The sequence below is a fragment of the Dendrobates tinctorius genome, unplaced genomic scaffold (assembly GCF_039654945.1).
Source record: "Dendrobates tinctorius isolate UK_male_01 unplaced genomic scaffold, ASM3965494v1 ptg000116l, whole genome shotgun sequence".
NCBI classification, from domain to species: domain Eukaryota; kingdom Metazoa; phylum Chordata; class Amphibia; order Anura; family Dendrobatidae; genus Dendrobates; species Dendrobates tinctorius.
The window spans coordinates 5,662,501-5,684,697 of record NW_027361784.1 but is presented as its reverse complement, the minus strand read 5'-3'; the positions used below and the strand labels follow the sequence as shown (position 1 = coordinate 5,684,697).

At 36.7% G+C, this 22,197-nt stretch overlaps 1 protein-coding gene across 2 annotated transcripts in view; it reads right to left on the bottom strand.

Moving 5' to 3' along the window:
* The window catches only part of ZFPM2 (zinc finger protein, FOG family member 2), a 626,625-nt gene extending 605,865 nt beyond the window's left edge, over window positions 1–20,760 (bottom strand). For both annotated transcript variants that reach the window (XM_073590173.1, XM_073590174.1), the window contains exon 1: window positions 20,366–20,760. In XM_073590173.1, coding sequence (XP_073446274.1) covers window positions 20,366–20,405 — 40 coding nt within the window. In that variant the 5' untranslated portion in view covers window positions 20,406–20,760. The remainder of the gene's footprint in view (window positions 1–20,365) is intronic.
* Window positions 20,761–22,197: the final 1,437 nt, after the last annotated feature.

Below are 22,197 nucleotides of genomic sequence, written 5' to 3'. Positions count from 1 at the left end.
GGCATAAAGTAACACTGACCAAACACTGCTGTTATGAAGTGACACTGACCAAACACTGATGGTATAAAGTGATACTGACCAAACACTGATGGTATAAAGTGACACTGACCAAACACTGATGGCATAAAGTGGCACTGACCAAACACTGATGGTACAAAGTGACACTGACCAAACACTGCTGGTATAAGGTGACACTGACCAAACACTGCTGGTAAAAAAGTGGCACTGACCAAACACTGCTGGTACAAAGTGACACTGACCAAACACTGATGGTACAAAGTGACACTGTCCAAATACTGCTGTTGTAAAGTGACACTGACCAAACACTGAGGAGGAAGACCTGTGAAGACTCAGACGTCACTGTTAGATTTCAGAAAGGCAGATTTTAAGGGATTCAGAAAGAGAATTGGAGGGATCCAATGGCTGGATATCCTTAAAGACAAAAATGTCCAGGAAGGATGGGAAATCTTGAAAAATGAAATTCTCAAAGCACAATTGTTAACAATTCCGAAAAGAGGGAAGAATAGGAAGCATTTAAGGAAACCAGGATGGATGAACACAGAACTTAAGCACATGCTAAAAAGGAAGAAAAAAATGTTTATAAAATGGAAAGAGGGAGGCATATCTAAAGAAGACTATAATGCTGTCTGCAGAACCTGCAGGGCACAAATCAGATTAACTAAAGCTGACAATGAATTGAGGCTTGCAAGATATGTCAAAAGCAATAATAAAGGATTTTGGGGATATGTCAAAAGTAAAAGAAAAGTCAAAGATGCTATAGGATTTTTACAGGATGAAAATGATGAAATGGTAAGACAGGATGTTGAGAAGGCCGAACTTTTAAATTCCTATTTTGCATCTGTTTTCTCTCAGAAAGGAAATGTAACATCAACTGTTCTTCACTGTCCTATTAAGGGAATAGAAGAATCCAGGATATCTATAAACAGAAAGATAGTGAGGAAACACTTAGCTAACCTAAATGAATTCAAGTCTCCAAGTCCAGATGAATTACACCCCAGAGTACTGAAGGAGATAGCAGAAGAAATTTTTGAACCCCTCTCCATAATCTTTGAAAATTCTTGGAGAACAGGAGAAGTCCCAGAAGACTGGAGAAGAGCAAATGTTGTTCCTATCTTCAAAAAGGGGAAGAAGGTGGACCCAGGCAACTATAGGCCGGTGAGTCTGACTTCTATACCAGGAAAGATCTTTGAACAAATTATTAAACAACATGTATGTCAGTACCTGGATAAGAATGAAGTGATTAAACAGAGTCAGCATGGGTTTGTAACTAATAAGTCATGATAGACTAACTTAATTTCCTTCTATGACGGAATCACTGATTGGATGGATCAAGGAAATGCTGTAGATATAGTATATCTTGACTTCAGCAAAGCATTTGACAAAGTATCTCATACAATCCTTATTGAAAAAATGACTAAGTATGGAATGGACAAGGCAACTGTTAGGTGGATTCATAACTGGCTTAGTGATCAGACCCAAAGAGTGGTCGTAAATGGCTGCACATCCAGTTGGAAGAATGTCTCAAGTGGGGTACCACAGGGCTCTGTCCTGGGCCCTGTATTGTTCAACATCTTTATCAACGATTTAGATGAAGGAATTGAGGGTAAACTGATTAAATTTGCTGATGACACAAAGCTAGGAGGGATAGCTAATACTAGAGAAGAGAGAGAGGATTCAAAAAGATATAAATAAACTGGAGACGTGGGCAGCAACTAACAGAATGGTTTTTAACAGGGAAAAATGCAAAGTACTACATCTGGGAAATAAAAATGAAAAGAGCATATACAGAATGGGAGGAATAGGGCTAAGCAACAGCACATGTGAAAAAGACTTGGGTATACTAATAGATCACAGACTGAATATGAGTCAACAGTGTGATGCAGCAGCAAAAAAGGCAAATGCAATTCTAGGATGTATTAACAGAAGCATACAGTCTAGATCACGTGAAGTCATTATTTCCCTCTACTCCTCTTTGGTCAGACCTCATCTGGAATATTGTGTCCAGTTTTGGGCACCACATTTTAAAAAAGACATCAACAAACTGGAGCAAGTTCAGAAAAGGGCAACCAGAATGGTGACCGGTCTGCAAACCCTGTCTTATGAGGAAAGGTTGCAGGATTTGGGAATGTTTAGTTTGCATAAGAGTAGACTGAGAGGAGACTTAATAGCTGTCTACAAATATCTAAAGGGCTGTCACATTGTAGAAGGATCAACTTTATTCTCATTTGCACAAGGAAAGACTAGAAGCAATGGGATGAAACTGAATGGGAGGAGACACAGATTAGATATTAGAAAAAACTTTTTGACAGTTAGAGTGATCAATGAGTGGAACAAGCTGCCACGAGAAGTGGTGAGTTCTCCTTCAATGGAAGTCTTCAAACAGAGGCTGGACAGACATCTGACTGGGATGATTTAGCAAATCCTGCTTTGAGCAGGGGGTTGGACCAGATGTCCCAGGAGGTCCCTTCCAACTCTACAATTCTATGATTCTATGATTCTATGGTATAAAGTGACACTGACAAAACACTGATGTTATAAAGTGACACTGACCAAACACTGATGGTATAAAGTGACACTGACCAAACACTGATGGTATAAAGTGATACTGACCAAACACTGATGGTATAAAGTGACACTGACCAAACACTGTTGGTATAAAGTGACACTGACCAAACACTGATGGCATAAAGTGGCCCTGACAAAACACTGATGGCATAAAGTGGCACTGACCAAACACTGATGGTATAAAGTGACACTGACCAAACACTGATGGTATAAAGTGGCACTGACAAAAAACACTGATGGCATAAAGTGACACTGACCAAACACTGCTGTTTTAAAGTGACACTGACCAAACACTGATGGTATAAAGTGACACTGACCAAACACTGTTGGTATAAAGTGACACTGACCAAACACTGATGGCATAAAGTGGCACTGACAAAACACTGATGGCATAAAGTGGCACTGACCAAACACTGATGGTATAAAGTGACACTGACCAAACACTGCTGGTATAAGGTGACACTGACCAAACACTGATGGTATAAAGTGACACTGACCAAACACTGATGGTACAAAGTGATACTGACCAAACACTGATGGTATAAAGTGACACTGACCAAACACTGATGGCATAAAGTGGCACTGACCAAACACTGATGGTATAAAGTGACACTGACCAAATACTGCTGTTATAAAGTGACACTGACCAAATACTGATGGTATAAAGTGACACTGACCAAACACTGATGTATAAGGTGACACTGACCAAACTCTGATGGTATAAAGTGACACTGACCAAACACTGCTGGTATAAAGTGACACTGACCAAACACTGATGTAAAAGGTGACACTGACCAAACTCTGATGGTATAAGGTGACACTGACCAAACACTGATGTATAAGGTGACACTGATCAAACACTGATGGTATAAAGTGACACTGACCAAACACTGATGTTATAAAGTGACACTGACCAAACACTGATGGTATAAAGTGACACTGACAAAACACTGATGGTATAAAGTGGCCCTGACCAAACACTGCAGATATAAAGTGGCACTGACCAAACACTAATGGCATAAAGTGGCACTGACCAAACACTGCTGGTATAAAGTGGCACTGACCAAACACTGATGGCATAAAGTGGCACTGACCAAACACTGATGGTATAAAGTGGCACTGACCAAACACTGATGGCATAAAGTGGCACTGACCAAACACTGATGGTATAAAGTGACACTGACCAAACACTGATGGTATAAAGTGACACTGACCAAACACTGATGTATAAGGTGACACTGACCAAACTCTGATGACATAAAGTGACACTGACCAAACACTGCTGGTATAAAGTGACACTGACCAAACACTGATGTATAAGGTGACACTGATCAAACACTGATGGTATAAAGTGACACTGACCAAACACTGCTGGTATAAAGTGGCACTGACCAAACACTGATGTATAAGGTGACACTGACCAAACTCTGATGGTATAAGGTGACACTGACCAAACACTGATGTATAAGGTGACACTGATCAAACACTGATGGTATAAAGTGACACTGACCAAACATTGATGTTATAAAGTGACACTGACCAAACACTGATGGTATAAAGTGACACTGACCAAACACTGCTGGTAAAAAAGTGGCACTGACAAAACACTGATGGTATAAAGTGGCACTGACCAAACACTGATGGTATAAAGTGGCACTGACCAAACACTAATGGCATAAAGTGGCACTGACCAAACACTGCTGGTATAAAGTGGCACTGACCAAACATTGATGGCATAAAGTGGCACTGACCAAACACTGATGGCATAAAGTGGCACTGACCAAACACTGATGGTATAAAGTGGCACTGACCAAACACTGATGGCATAAAGTGGCACTGACCAAACACTGATGGTATAAAGTGGCACTGACCAAACACTGATGGTATAAGTTGACACTGTCGAAGTACTGATGGTATAAGGTGACACTGACCAAACACTGATGGTATAAAGTGGCACTGACCAAACACTGATGGTATAAAGTGGCACTGACCAAACACTGATGGTATAAAGTGACACTGACCAAACACTGATGGTATAAAGTGGCACTGACCAAACACTGATGGTATAAGGTGACACTGTCCAAGTACTGATGGTATAAGGTGACACTGACCAAACACTGATGGTATAAAGTGGCACTGACCAAACACTGATGGTATAAAGTGGCACTGACCAAACACTGATGGTATAAAGTGACACTGACCAAACAATGATGGTATAAGGTGACACTGACCAAACACTGATGTTATAAAGTGGCACTGACCAAACACTGATGGTATAAAGTGGCACTGACCAAACACTGATGGTATAAAGTAGCACTGACCAAACACTGATGGTATAAGTTGACACTGTCCAAGTACTGATGGTATAAAGTGACACTGACCAAACACTGATGGTATAAAGTGACACTGACCAAACACTGATGCTATAAACTGAAGCTGATGGAACTCGTAACCAAGACATCGATGAACAATGTACAGTATTTTTATGTTTGAGAGAAAACATGGACATCAGAATGAGACCTAACGCTGATTATGGTTAATGCACCCCAGCATCACATTCCAGAAAAAAACTTCTGAGATACCCACTTTTAGGCCACATTCTCACGTTCAGTATTCGGTCAGTATTTTCCATCAGTATTTGTAAGTCAAAACCAGGAGTGGAACAATCAGGGGAAAAGTAGAAACCCGTCACCACTTCTATATTTATCACCCACTCCTGGTTTTGGCTTACAAATAATGATATAAAATACTGACCTAATATTGATAGTATGAATGAGGCCATGAATGTGTGAATGTGGCCATATCTCTAAAATGTCGGGCCCCTTAGACTATGTTCCCATGATCACCAGTTGGTGAGGTTTTGGTTTTGCTGATTTTCTGCAGCACTTTCAGCTAAGGCAACGTTCTCACGTTCAGTATTTGGTCCTTTTTTACCTAAGGATTTTCCGCATCCACTGCAATTTTACGGACAAAATCAGCACATAAAACTCAGCGTATCCACAAAAGAAATTGACTTGTTGTGGACTTAATATACGCCCCGCAGGTTAGTTTACATAGCGCAAAAAAAAGCTCAGTGGCCATGATATTTCTATAAGTAACATCCACTTTACTGGGACTGCAAAATACAGCATCAAAAACTCACCAAAACTCAATGTGGGAACATAACCTTAGTATATACCAATTTTTATTAGGATATATTCAGTCAAGTGTATGAAAAATAGATTTTCATCCAGAAAAAAGTCGAATTAATTTTCACCCGTATAGTGTTCTATATCTCTTTGCCTCTCACGTCTTTTTTGACATCTGTAAGACATATGGTGACTATTTATTACATTAAAAGTACTAATAATAAAATGCAAAATTCAATTCTCTATGAAATCTTGGCAAATTATTTTCATACGAATGTTGGGCCATGCCCCCAACAGTCAGGTGCTTCAGGTCCTATCTGGCCTGAAGCAATCTCTCTCTGCTCCTGATTCCTCTGAGAGACCTGTGGCCGGCTCTGCCCCTTGGTAGTCACATGCTTCAGGTCCTGTTTGTCTGAAGCATGCATCTTAATGGTACACAGAAAATATTGGAGACATGTCCGATTTTAATCAAAATCTGCAATGTAAGTCTATGGCTCCATGAAAGAATTGTAAAACGAGTAGTCCGTGGACATATTGGAGACATGTCCGATTTTGATCAAAATCAGCAATGTACGTCTATGGCTCCATGAAAGATTTGTCATCCGAGTGTGGTCCAATTTTCACAGACTGTCAGAAAGGAGAAGATGGAGACATTTTTATTCTCTCCACGTATGAGAAAAACTGGTGAAACTCTGACCACACTCTGATCAAACTCTGAGCAAGCCGTGATCAGAATAATCGGTCTGCCTTTCTTGTATGTGGAAATCATTTTATTGGAGGGGAACGTAATGGTGCCCTTACCCTGCCTCTATGGTGAGCATTCATCAACCGCGCATACAAAATCAGAAAGATTGCTGGACTTACCAAAAAGAACAGCGGGAAAATCTGACCTACAATAAGGTTATTAACATTGTGCATTTAATAGTATCCTGTTTATTATAGACTTTTGATAAAGCCTTATTATTGTTTTATCATGCAGTTTTACACAATTTGATTTATTCTCCACGTATGCCGCAGATTTTTTCAATACATTGCATATATTACATGGAAATCATCTTCACTTGTATGATAGAGAGGTGACAGTTTACAGAATTGCATTTATCACCTGAAGCCATTGGAAATCGTTATCTATATTTGTATTTATTTCGTTATAGTGGGGAGCAGGAGTTATGTATCTATACGAGGATATCGACCACCGCAAATATTAATATCAAATAGTGTACAGGGAAACGAGAAAAAGCTGGAACCGAGCAATGTAATGTCTTATACATACAGTGGTCTCGTGCACGAGGCTTTACAGAATCATTCAGAGTACCACCTCCTTATCTCCAATTCTGTCTGGTTGGTTAAAGTCCTTGGCCAAAAATATTGGTAAGCAACCCCCAAGCAGACATGTATAGAAGAATTGGCTGCCTTTGCTCATGGTCCTTTCTAGTGAAGTTTATGAGAGTTAAGGGGTCCTTTATCAACCCCATTAAACTTTAACAGGGAGAGTCAAAGACATAAATGGACTCTCCACCACTCATCAGCTGGATAAATTCACTGAATGACCATCGGTGGTCAAGGTGGAAGTGCCTGGATACTCCATGGCACATTGGCTCCTAATCCGGCCCTAAGCTCTGTAGTTTGATGAGTGTATGGCCACACCATTCTGATTTAACTACTTTATGCACCTCTACGGTTACAGTACCACATTCGTGTGCCTCAGGGCTTAAAGGGGTTGTCAAAGACACAGGAATTGATAGTTTATCCAGAGGTAAGATCACCAATATAAGATGTTGGAGGTCTGACACCCAGTACTTCAGACCAATCAGCTGGAGTTCTTTCCGGAACGACGCAATATATGGGGCATAACCAAACATTGAGTAGTGGCTGCTGCTCAGTACTGAAGTTTATCTCCCGTTAAAGTGGCCAAGTAAATGGCTGCTATGTCCTGCCCCTTATATTCCTTAGCTCCAGCCACTGTTGATTGGTGGTGCGATCAAATGTTGGATCCCAACTGATCTGATACTTACGACCTATTGTACACATAGGTTTTCAATTGCTCAGTCCTAGACAATCACTTTAATATAAAACTGATATCATTAGTTCCTAAAATACCTTCAAGTACAACCCTTATAACATCTAAAAAAAAAAGGAGGAAAACTTTGTGTTTCTCCATTACAGCAGATCTCTGTTTGTCAACTGGTGGACATTGGACTAAAATATATAAATGAATCTACATATGCCCAGAAATAATTATGAAAAATAAATCCACTGGGATGATTAAAAGCTCAAAAAAACAAGAAGCTTTCATGTGCCATACTAATACAAACAATCAATCAATCCTAGATACACAAAAGGCTACGCACCGGCAGTGTGCAACATAGGAATCTGCAGGCAGATCGGACAATCTGGACTTCATAGGCGTCCGCCTAAGGCTCTATTCACATCACATGCTTACACAGTTGGCAGTATATTATTAGTATATTATTAGTTTAAAAAATTTAAAAGAATTCTAGTTGTATAGTGTTCAATATCCAAACATTTGATAGGTTGGGATAGGTTGGGATACTTCTGGATATATTTTTTTTACTGTACAGAAAAATGTGTTAACTGTATAAAAAACCAAAGGAAAGCACAAAAAATGTATAACTTTACAGTAGATTTTTTATTTTCAATAACCAAAAAAGGCAAAAGGAATGAAAGTATATACCAAACTAAACTAAAAGCAGACGGGAAGGTCAAATTTAAGTTGAGTTACAAAACTTGTCATCGGACCTATTGTTTAACCACCTTTCATTTTTATGCTTTTGTTTTTTTTTCCTTCCCTTCTTTCAAGAGGCAAACTTACAGACATTTTTGTTTTTCTTTTATCATTACAACCTTGTAAAAAATATATATAATATTGTTGATCACCATTTTACGAGATCCCAAATTTTTTTCTATTGATTGAATTGGGTAAGGGTTTATTTTTTGCATGGCGAGCTATCAGTTTTCTTGATTGATGTCAATTTGGGGTAGATATGATGTGTTGATAGTTTTTTGTTGCATTTTTTTAGTGTTTGGATGGTGTCTGAAAAATCTCAATCTGCCATTTTGATTTTTTTTTTTTTTAGTTACAGCACTTTTTTCATCAGGCCAATTCATTCAGCCTGTGATTGAACTTTTCAAGATGACCAAGATGGCTTCCACAGGGGCCTTCAACAGGCCTCTGACTGCCATGGTAATCCATCGATGCCCTAAAATTGTCTTTCAGGAGGCCCAGGGCACATGACCACCTGCACATGTTTCATTTCAACGCTGCTGTCAGAGATTGACAGCAATATTTAAATGGTTAACAGCAGCGATCAGAGATCAGCTCCTATTGCTGCTATTAGAGACACATGTCAGCTGTGTGATGTTGCTGTATCTACCAGGTGTGGACACAGCAAAGTTCCTGAGCCCTCTCTACACATTGCAACCCCTGCAATCGTGAACATGATTTTCCTTTAAAGGGTTAAATCAGGTTTTTGTGTTGTATGCATTTTTACTAATTTTGGACATTTTTTTCCATATCACAATCTTTATTGAAAAAATAGAGTTATCTGGCAATTTTTACACTAGTTACTAGAACTATTTTAGACTCATACTTCCTATCCTTTCAGGTAGAGTTTTCAGTAGGCTCATTATCATTAGTGACAGGACTACAATGATACACTGCTGATAACACAAGATCCACCAATCACATTAGGTAATGTCACAGCTGAAATTAAAGGTAAGACGTTCTTCCGCCATAATCCAGATAAAAAATATAAGCTTTAATCCAATAAGAAGTTAAAAAATGACATCCCCCAAGTACATTCAAAGTAATTGGTCTTCTGTCCCACGCGTTTCAGACTGTAACTCAGTCCTTATTCGTGGAAAATACCAATAAACCACAATTTCCCGTTGAGAGATATCATGTGATAGAAAATGTTCTGTTGATTAAAACAGGTTTTTGTCCAACTTTTATAATTTTGTAACGCCACAGTTTAATATACGAAGTTGGCATTCACACAATGAACATATGTACGATGCATAAGTTGGAGACGAAATTCGAAATAGTTGAGGCCACAAATAAACCAAAATAGCGACAAGAAAAGATGCAAAAATGCCATACATTTTTTTTTTTTTAGAGCATGACTATAGATCACTTTGCTAGAATGCCAACGTGATGTAACGTAACATGGAGGAGTGGCAAAAATAAAAAAATAAAATAAAAAAATCACCTTATTTCCTTTTATAAAGAAAAAAAAATATGGATTTATCAATCAGATTACAACTGTGTGAATAATCTCTTTGATACGTCAAAAAATATAATTTTTTGCAAACTAAAAGTAAATGCAAATTTGCCAATTTTTATCAGTTACATCAGCTTTTTTTCTATTTTTTTTTTCCTATTACATTTTTTTTAAATATTTACTAAAATCATTCGAAGGGATTGATGCAGGTTCTTATTCATCCACTGAGATTTTCACTTATTTTATTATTATGTGCCTTTTTTTAATCTATTTTATTTTATTGTAAGTGAAAGAATTAATTTGAAGAAGATTTTATTTGTTTTTCACAGACAAGAAAAGACAAGAAGAAAGTGGCAGGGAATTCTAAAAGTAAAATAAATGAATAATAAAGGTTTGAGACTCTTGTTGCGTTAGAAAAGCAAACGAAAAGCAAGTTGATCGTTAATGTGTATGGTACGATGAAATGCAGTAACTTCTGTCTGAAAGCAAAGGCCTAGTACATAGGGGCTGCAAAAATTTGCCTCCTTAAAAATTGACCATTACCCGGTGATGGAAACATGATTAGCCCTGCCTTAAATACCATGATTTGTATCATGCCGCATATCTATTATTACGTATTCTATGGGAAAACAGAAAAATTGGGTACAAGACTCTAAAGAAAAAAAATGTAGAAACATTTTTTGCAATTTTCAGAATCTCTGTTTTTCTGACTTTCAGGAATTTTTTTTAGCTGGTGAATACAGAATTTATAAACTAGTTTTTTTTTTTAACAAGCATTACATTGGAAACAATTATGCTCCTACATATGGTATTATGGCCGGTGTTAGCCAGAAAAAACGATGTACGGTAAATACTCTTATGCTTCTACATTTGCAATGACTACAGATTACAAAAATAGTCATAAAAGTAAATAACAATAGATGTCAACATAACTTATACAATTTCACATTAATTGAAATAAAACATTCATTAAACCCTTTGATAGTAGTTCTATAAGATTACAAGTACACACAACAGATCTGAAATCTAAATATTTAACCTAAATTAGAAAGGAATTATCCGGATAAGGCTACGTTCCCACGATGAGTTTTTGTTGAGTTTTTTTACACTGTGAACTTTTGAAAAAAATGCGAGTAGCCTATTTTACGTAATGAGAACAGCAAAGGCGCAGAAAATTTGCAACGTTAAAAACTCACCAATAGCCCATCATGGGAATGTAGCCCAAGACTCGACACGCCGAACAATTTAAGGGCACATCAATTTCACAACTTTTAGGGGGAAAAAGTTGTATAAAAGGGGGGATAATTTATAAAATTTTCATCATTGTTGGACATTTCTGCAATGGTAGAATTTGACTTTTGTCCCGTAAGGAAAAACAGAAGAAGTGACCTGGAGTAGTGGACATTTGACTTTATTCCAGTAGAGAAAAATGTATAAGTGATATGAACTTAGATGACATTGTAATTTAGTGGCAGAGCAGGTCAATAAAACCTAGAATGAAAATATGATGTAGACTTCAAAGCTGAGAAAAAGGACTCCAACTTTTTTTTCTACAAAACAATTTCAAAAACATTAGAAGAAAACAAAAAGTTAGACGCCTACAGGAAATTTCTGGACGAATTGTTGATGCTTAGCTCCTTTGTTTATGTGGTGCAGAAATAATTCAAAGATTGGTGTTTTTAAACTTAAGCTTGGGATTTACTGGTAGAAAAGACATTTTGTCTTGACATACTAAGGTGCGTAAATGATAATAGATTCCTTAAATACTGGGTAGTGATGAAACATGCTAGGCCTCAAGTTCCTACGAGTTTTTGGTGGATAGGGGTCTAGTCCTTCGCTTGTAAATGACAACATACAGGTCAGGTAGGAAGAAGAGATAATCTGTGACATATGGGAAAATCTTTTTGCAAGGCACTGAATGCTTGCCATTACCAGGCAATCTTGTTACCATGCCCTCACAAGGTCAAACTGTTACTTAATGATTGAAGAATGAGCAGGTCATTTTTTGGCATTTATTTTTGGTTTTTCAAGAGGTTTTTTTTTTTAAATAGCCAACTGGGTTTTTTGTTGTAAAAGACAATTTAGATAACTAGTGGGTTGAAACAAATGGAATGCATCATATGCAAAAAAGTATTTAGCAACCACTGTGCTACATAGTAAAATCGTTATTAGACGCAATGTATGAATGTAATATATGGAAATTACTTTCACAAAGAATTACACTGAACATTTTTCATGTTAAGGGGTGGCAAAAACAATGGTAAAAAATGTTACATTGACGAAGTCGAAGTCCCAACACAATTGGTTCGGAACCCAACATAAAGTCTGAAGACAGTCAGAATATGTAAAGTCTGTCCACTCTCTTAGATTGATCAACTTCCTCCTATAGCCCAACGCATCTATCTATTGATCTATCTATCTATTATCTATCATGCATCTATCTATCTCTATTTGTATCATGGTTCACTATCACCTCCAGTCCCTGTGGAATGAAGTATATTTGATATAATTATATATTATGACAATACTTTGAATATTTGTTGATCAGACAAGCAGTAAAGTCTCAGGCTAAGGCCATTTAATTTGGGCCATTTCATTGGGCAATTACATGCAGAAAAACGGCCTTAAGACATGACTTTTTGACACATGTAAAATGAGCTTACAAAACCTCCGAGGGGAACATAGCACATCATCATTTCAGGCAGTGATCACTAGGCAACAAAAAAAAGCAAGTGAAAAGCTGAAAATATGTCAAAACATTCTGTAATATCTGATCGTCAGCAGGTACAAAATATGTAAAGCTATGAAACATCAAAAACATCCAAAAAAGTAACTCAACTTCGATAACGCTATCAAGTTATAAAACCAACAAAGATCTAACCGGTGTAAAATGTGCCATTGATTAACAGATAACACCAAGAAAGAAAACATATAATTCAAATTAAATGATTAACTATGATAATGAAGTCTCTCAAGAAAAAAGTCTACAACATGCAACTGAAAAGAAGCCAAAGAACTAATTGAAGACATTTCCTACAATTGCACAGTAACAGCAAGATAGAGGTCTGCCAAGTCCAGTGCTGTGGAAGCACGACCAGATCTTCCATAACAATGCTCCAGTGGCAAGCATACTAGACAGAAAATAAATGGTGAAAATATTATCTCAGCTCACCCACCAAAAGTAGCGTTAGTAGACATCATATTGTAGGTGGGAAAAACTCTATGCCTAAAAAGGAGGGAACTTCCAAAAATGTTTTTGCAACACTTCAATACACAAAAAGTATGTAAACTACCCCCCCTCGAAAAAACTCAACAAGTAATGGTAACAAAGACAAAATATGAATTATCTGCAAAAAACAATAATTGCCGACTTTAAAAAAAAATTATATCCATTCATAGCAATATCCCTCCCCATCAAATTCGAATAATCATAAGAGTGTGGTTGTTTTTTCTCTTCTTTTCTTCTAGTTATTAGTAGTTGAATAATTTAATTTTGTGTATTTTTACTCTTTTATAACCCATCATTAGTGAATAAATACGTAGCGTGAATAGATCTCACAGCATTTACATTTACACCGAAAATTTAAAAAATCCCTAATGTCAAGGTTTGATTTCCACCTTGTGTAAAGTTATGTGTAGATCGATGCCTAAAAAATCAAAAAGTTACTTGGGCCCAAAAAAGATTAAAAACATGACAAAAATGGGAAAGTGGTGGGGTTAGAGGCTGGGAAAGTGGTGGGGTTCCAGATTCTGAATTAAAAGTTATTTTTTACCTTCACGGCTCGCTGGACATCTTCTACGTTTATTGGATCCAAATATTTGTGTGCCAAAGTTATAAAATGCCAAAAAGGTATTTAAAAGTATAAAAACAATGTGACTAATGATGCTTTGAAAAATCTAAATAATTTGGAAAAATCGAAGATTCTTGTAATTTATGAAAAATTTAAAAATATTCCGAAAAAAAAAACAGTTGGTCATTTTGAAAAATTGTGAAAAATTTTGAAAAATGTTAGAAAATCTAGATACATTTTTTCTTATTAAAATGCAACTCCAATTTAGTAGTTATGGAAATTAAAGTAACCGCCTTACGGGAACGCTTCCGGACATTAATATTTAAATCTTCTCCATCCCATGTGATTGGAATTCAGTTTCTATTTGCAAACAAAAAAAAAAACAAAATCGATGCAGTTAGAGTTCAAACTAGATCCCTAAACAGTTTGCTACTCTCCATGAACAGATAAGATAAACTTTCTTTGACCCAAGAGATGAAGTTGCCATGACGATCTCAGAGTCCACTTTCCCTATTGATATTTTGCTGATGTAACAACAAATAGAACCAGATCTTAGCGCTGATAACGGTGATTAATTAATACTAATATTGATCCATACAAGAAAGAGACAAGGCTATTAACTTAAAGCCTGAAAAGTCAATTGTTACCTGTGGCACAGATACTAACAGCTGATTCCGGAAGACAATAAACAAATGTGTTATCTTTATGCTAATGCATTGTTAAGGGGTGTACAGAATTTTCATATTCACACTAGATCCCCCAAAAAAATAGAACAGTAAAAAATTGTAAAAAAATAAGCAAATAAAAAGTAAATGCAAAATAGGAATTTAGTTTAACAAAATGCATTCCTAAGCCCAAAAGAAAAAAAATAAATAAATAAATTATACCATTTGAATAATTTCCAACTCTTCTAGTTAACTCTTTTATGACCATTGATTGATGCTAATTTTCCAAAAAATAATTTCGGGGAAATAAAAAAGCTCATTATGCATTGACTGAACCTCGTGGATAAAACTTTATTTTTTACATTCAAATAAAAAAAATACTTTTTTATTGGAGGTTTAACCAATTTAATAGCATTTTTTAAGTTGGCAAAAATATCATTAGGTCATCCAACACATCCAATAAAAAGACCCGTGACTGTCAATATAATCTGCACCCTGAGCTCAACTGCTGCTGGAATTTAAGGAGGGCAATAGGATTAATAGTGCCTAAATTCTCTTCCAACCAGAAGAAGATCAACAAACTGGCAGCAATGGCTCATTGGCTCACGACAGTTTGGAGAATTTTACCAATTGACTTCTTTTTTTTTTTCACCAAATCCCAAATTATATACTATCTAAATTCTACTGAAATTACATTTATTTGTAGTTCTAATATATATATATATATATATATATATATATATATATTATTATTATTATTATTATTATTTATTGTTATAGCGCCATTTATTCCATGGCGCTTTACATGTGAGGGGGGTATACATAAAAACAAGTACAATAATCTTAAACAGTACAAGTCATAACTGGTACAGGAGGAGATATATATATAACTGGTACAGGAGGATATATATATATATATGACCATGCAGAAACCAACAGATTCACTTACATGCTGTGAATAGCAGATGCCTTGTATTGGAATGTGAAAATGATAATGTTACTTATATTTTGCGTGATGAATATCGTGGAAAGATATTTTTTGAAAAAAATTGGTAATTTCATGAATTGTTATCACATTTAATCTAAATAATTGAGACAAAATACAAATAACACATCTCCTTGCTGGTGCCTAAAATGTGCCCAAAATGTACGGCAACGTCCCTACTTGGGACGGCAAGTTGTCCTATTGTCAGTAAAGACCTCTATATTGTGCGGCCTTGGAGTACACAAATGAAATATATTCATTATGACTGTAGTAAGGCTGTACCTATGATTTTTAATTTTTAACTCCCCCTCCTCAATTATTCCAGCGATGTGTTCTATAAGATAATATTCATGGCCGCGAGACACGTCGTAAAATTGGCAATAGCTTTCAAGTTTTAGCCTATGTTGAAGGATGGAGAAAAAAAAAATCTTTCAAAATAAGTAGAATTCTGTCTGATAATCAAGGGATCTGCAGAACACATTCGCCATGACACAGACAAAGACTTTTTTTTCGGTGGCATCTATTCAACAGATTCTATTCAATTATCATAATGCTTGTAAAGGGTCCAACCTTATTTTGAAATCAAATTGTGCCGAGTTGTACAGTTGGCTGCTCTGCCACCATACCGGCCAGACGCATGATTCAATTTGCAGTATTGCAGGTGTTTGCCACCTTAGCCCTAAAGGAGGTGATGACTGCATTTCACAGGAAAAAAAAGTCATCGAACGGATGGAGTAAAATGGAACCACAGCGTAATGCAACTAGGCAAAAACAAATGGCCAAAATATCAGCATGGTAACATAAATATATATCTCATAGATGCCTGTAAATGTGACATTGGTGCATTCATTATGTATGGTACATATACATCTACATATATATACATGGATATATATATATATATCGACATGCATATATATCTGTGTGTATGTATATATATTACACACATACACATTTATAAATATACATACATGCATATATGTAAATGTATGTATGTGCATGTGTGTGTATGTATGTATATATATATATATATAGATGCAAATATGTGTATATATATACATATATAGATATGTCTATACACAGCACACATTTACAGTATATATACACATTATACACATACATGTGTGTTTGTATATATATATATATGTGTGTGTAGGCATGTATGTGTATATATAAATGTGTGTATGTGCATGTATATACATATACACACAGATATATATTCACACACATACACAAATTTGTATATATCTACATATATAGATATGTAGATGAATATTTGGATGTGTATATATATTATGTGTGTATATGTATATATAAATACACATATACACATATATACACATACATGTGTGCATATATATATATATATATATATATATATACACATACATGAATATGTGTATATATACAGTACGTATTTATATATTTCTACGCATACATATATTATACATAATAAATGTAACAATTACAAACAAAATTGAAAAAAATGATAGGGAAAAGGGTAAGAAAGCATTTCACATGCATGAAATAAAAAGCCCGCAATGAGAATCTGAAGTCACTTTTTACACTGCAGCTAAAAATAAGTCACCTCAAAGAGTCTCAGGTTTCATTACTCACGTTCATTATATCATCACCGTTGACAATATTAATGGACGACGAACAGAGAACAGAACAAATCTGCAAATTGTTATTAAATGAAGTCATATAAAGCATGACAAAGAAAAAAAAAACTGGAGAATTAGGCCACGCATTTTTAAGGGTTAATCTAATTTTTACCTGGTGTAACTTTCCTTATAGCCAAGGCAATTATTTACATAAATCTTTTCACATTTTAGGATGTTTTAAAATATTTATTTATTTTTTTTTATTTTTTTGAACATTTTTCATAATGATGAAATGTTTTAGAATGACATTTTACTTTGATTTTAGGTTCTATCCTATGTACCATATGAAATTAAAGGCCAGATATATTGCTTCGTCTAAGATTTGACAACTTCATGCTTATTTCTAAGCTTTGGAATCCTGAGACACATGGCTGCGGAATGCTGTTTGCCAACAAACAAAACTATGACGCTACGCTCCTCCCACAGTGCCGGGTCCCTCTATAGTGACGCTATAGTAAAGGCTAACTACCTCTTAGGAGTTTGTAAAGTACTGTACATGAAAATGGGCAATGAAAGGTTTAAAAAAAAAAAAATAAAAATAAATAAAAAATGTAAAAAAAAAAATTTACTTGGCTCTAAGCTGACAGGCCGAAGGACAATCTGGGCAATTTATTGGCATATTGGCAGGGGGTGATAAGGCTTGTGACAACAACAGCGAGCAGCTGGCGCAGAGAGATGAGTTGATAGCATTGATATGGTACTCCCACACAAAACACCTCGTCTCCTATCACTGCTTTTTATCAACCTCATATTAGAATAATAGCTCATGAGAGAATGGTTTTATTTTCTGGGCCTGGGGGAGGGAGTCAGATTTTTCTACTAGATTCCTGTAATAAAAATAATATACAAAGAAAAAAAATAAAATAAATAAAATCAGAATTTTTTTTGTGACAAAACGTGGGGGCAAAATACATAATTTATCACTATATTATCAGGATATCCAGGCAGTCTAATCAGGGAGCACTGAGTGACTATTTTTTGCCTTATCATCCAAAGTGGTGGAAACGGAGAAGGAATTATCAGGCTTCTGCAGATTGCTAGGCTGGAATTTTAATGGTAATAATCGGGTTTCTGATGGTATATCTTCCCAGCTTATCTTTCCCATTATCTCCCCTTATCTGGCCAGTCATCAGAGCAAATTAATGGTGCTCTTTCAGCTTTGCCTTTTTATCGCTGCCCAGAGAGCACCCAAGGGGAAAGAATAAGCAAAATATTAAAATACTGCATAAATCACAATTTTAGATAGCACAGAAAGAATGCAGTACGAGAAGAAAAAAAAAACTCTTCCCAACAACCTTTTTGTCCTTTAAAATGACTGTCTCTGGAGTTTCTTGGCTCTGGGTGACTTTTGTTTTGCTGGCTATTCTTCTAAGCATCGTCGTGTTCGCACCTGAAGCCGCTAAACGGTTACAAACGATAGGGGGTGGGTTAGGTTATTATAAAGGGGGGCAATCCAAAACATTTAATTGGGGAGCTCATTTTGTCATTTGCATTGATATGATGCCCTTTTCCTAAGTAGTAGCAGTATTCAGCAGACCACACATACTTTTCGACCACATATAAATATATAATATATTAGCACGTGTTTACAAATATACAAATGTTTCGATACAATCTAGATTCTAAAACAGCGTCATGGGATGTCTGTTAGCTCCCGAGGCCTTGCAAACTCGCAGAAGTTTCTCCCTGCCTTTTGTTTTTTTGAGCTTGCCAATATAAAAATACATCGCAGAAACATAAATATGGACACTGTTAAACAAAAAGAACCGGAAAACTTAAAACACCGACACATAAAATTAAAAGAAAAGTAGTAAAAAATAAAACCTGTTCTATACTACGTCGACCTTCCATCGCTGATCCATACTGTCATGAGACCATTACACTGACACAGTCTTGTTCCTATCATATCAACATTCGTGACGTAAACAGACCGGTTAACTACGCCATGTGTGTTTTCCAATTAACGTCCCAACTTTTATCTCCCATCGTTAGATGAATGCAAAAAAAAATGAACAAATTTAATTGAGGAGATAACAAAGTACACAAAAGGGCAATCAGATGGTCTGTGTTCCACCGAGCAATTAATGCTAATAGTTTATTAACAATCAAGTCAGTAACCTTACAGTTGGAATGGCATGACGGCGTAGTTACAGCCACAGGCACATAGTTCAAAAATAATCACATGACATAACGTGAAGCACGAAATACACCCCAAAAGTTACAAAAGTACAATAGCACCGACACGACAGGGATGAAAATAAAATAAGTCGCTACTGAATTTACGCAAATGTTCTTCGAAAAGGAAAATTGGACGAAAATTTGTGAAAATTTTCTACCGTGATTGTCAATTGTGTCGAATGTTCTCGCACGCGCTCGAAAAGAAAAAATTAACAAAATATTTCAAGAAATATTGACCTATTTTCTAAGGCGGCGCTGGTTTTAATATGTGTTGAAGAGAGTCCATAAAAGTCATCAGGAATTAGCTCAACCCGTGCAATTAGGAGAAGGAAAAATCAATAGTAAAATGCTAGCATTGGAGCAGTCCTGGAGTGTGACGTGAGGATTAGTTGCATGGAAGTGTGTGCTGATGAAGACAGAGCTGGGAATCGCATCTAATTAATTTGTGTTCTAATGTTCTCGGGGGTCAGGATAGTGAAATGGTCTCTCTTGTAGATTTGGAGAAAAAGTATCAAAAATTACATTTATAATTAAACCGTATCTGTAGAAACTATGTGCAGCAAACGTCGTGAGTGAGTGATAGGTGATCAAAGTTATTAATGGATGCCCAGCGTGACATTGGCACAGCCAAGGGGTGAAATAATTAGTGATACTTGGGATAGGAAATAATTGAACTTGGATGAAGTTGCTGTGACATAAGTGTCAATTCTAGACAGGCCGCTTGTACTAATAGGATGCCTTGTTCTGTAGTTGTTGGCTGTGAGTGTGCCCTTTTCCCTGCACACACTCATTTGACAGCTGCGAGTTGTAATCTTGAGGAGGTCAGATAGTGATTGTGTGCACACAATATATATATATAGACCATCCTATCTGAAACGCTACTTCTATGATGGTCTCTAGTACCGTGACGTGCCATGATCAGTACCGCCGGTCAATGCCTTTATCCTATCTGTACCCTACATCCGTGACGTGCCATGATCAGTACCGCCGGTCAATGCCTTTCCTAAAACTTCCTCCCTACACCTATAAAAAAGCGAATAAGTCCAAATCCACGGGACTTGTTTAGCAGTCCCAGTCAAGACGTCTCCCCCTCCCCATCCAGCACACTTGCACATTGTGGGACTCACGTTTAATTTGTCTTGGCTTGCTCTGCTTTCTCCGGGACATGCTGCTCTGTTACTTCCTCCAAAGAAACCCGAGCGACAGATCAATTGGATCGTTTCATAGGAGAAGATCGATCGACGTCTCGCGATTGAAAGTCAAACGATGCGAGGAAGAGTGGGGAGCGTAGGGAGCAGAGTGGCTGGATGAGGGAAGTGCAGCTCGCAAGAGGGAGAGGTTGAAGGGTAACGGAGCAAAGGGATGACAGAGTGAAGGGATAAAGGATTGCAAAGAGACAGAGAGAGGGGTAGTGAGAAGGAGGGAGGGAAGTGCTCTCATGGAGGAGTCCCAGGGTGGATGCTGCTGCTGCCTGAGCCTGTGCACATTCACTCTCCCTGACTGATTGCTGAATGGGGAGGAAAGAGGAGGTGGAGCAAACAGCACTTTTCCAGTACAAGGGGAGGGAGATAAGAGATGAGCAGGGAGGAAAAGCCCTTTACAAAGTGTCACAAAAAGAATGTGTGAAGACAGTAGCAACTGAGTAACACTGCATGTGACTCCTAGGAAAGGTTCTGTATCCATGTGCTGGTGTGATTGTGTGTGCCGTGTGTGCAGCTCCTATCCACAGCCACAGTGCCGGAATGGAGAAAGTTTCACAATGTTCTTATTACAACAGAACATTTCCTCCCGATCTGCACCTCTGATCTTATCGATCTCCCGCTAAACCCTAATCCACATCACGGCGCTCCATCCACCTGCAGCAGGAAAATTGACAAGACCTAGCAAAAATGTATACTATCATCTATTATCTATCTATTATCTATCTATTATCTATCTGTCATGTGAGAAAATATAATTATTTTTTAATGAATGAATAGTTGATGCTTGGAACAAAAGTCCAACAGATGTGATTTGGAAAATGGGAATTTAAAGCCGATTTGTCATCAGATTAAAAAAAAAAAAAAAACCCCGAGAAGAAAAGAAAGTGAGCATATCTCCTGTAGTAAGTAAATAAGTAAATTGTAATAGTACATGTAAAGAGCATTTGGTTCTTAGTTTTCACTATTTTGATCTACCGCAAAAAGGTGTACCCAATCAGTACAATCAAGTTTCACAATGCAAACTGAATGCATTATTAAATAGATCTCTCGGACCTGATGAAGCTGGTACATTTACTTTGGAATTTCGTATCTAAATGGCTGCATTATCTTTTTAGAAAGAATTCTGTCTGACATTAAAATGAGTGCTACTTTAAATGTATAAGGAGAAGATCGACCTGTCATGTTGAAGACGGTATCTGATCTGTAGGCAAGATTCTACAAAGCAGCAGGAGCTGATCAGATTGATTTTTATGAGAAAAGTTTTGCTGAAAGCTTTTATTCATTGTAATTAGAGATGAGCAGATCTTTTAAAATTCAAATTTGCTGACCTTGCCATATTTCTTCCAAAATTTGATTCATGGCAAATAATTTTGCTCCAATCGCATAATTAAAATGCTTTTAATTGCCTGGAAAATATGTGTAGAACACTGTGAACCCTTACAGTCAATTGAACATGTTTAGAGCTCTGCAATGCAAACGTACAAATGACTTCAACCTATCTAGCTAGCGGAAATCAGATGGTATCCAGAGGTAATCAATGGGGTATTTAACAACACACTGCAGGATCAGACTTTTTAGGCTACCTTTTTAGGTACAAAAGGTCTAAAAAATTATCTTTTAGGCAAGTGGTGCAAACAGAAGAAACCGTGGCATTTTCACATGGCTGGGTGCAACATTTATCCCTATTTGGGCAGCATAAAGAGCTTTGCATTTTGCAAAATGAAGAATAATGTATTCATAAGCTGTCCAAAAATTAC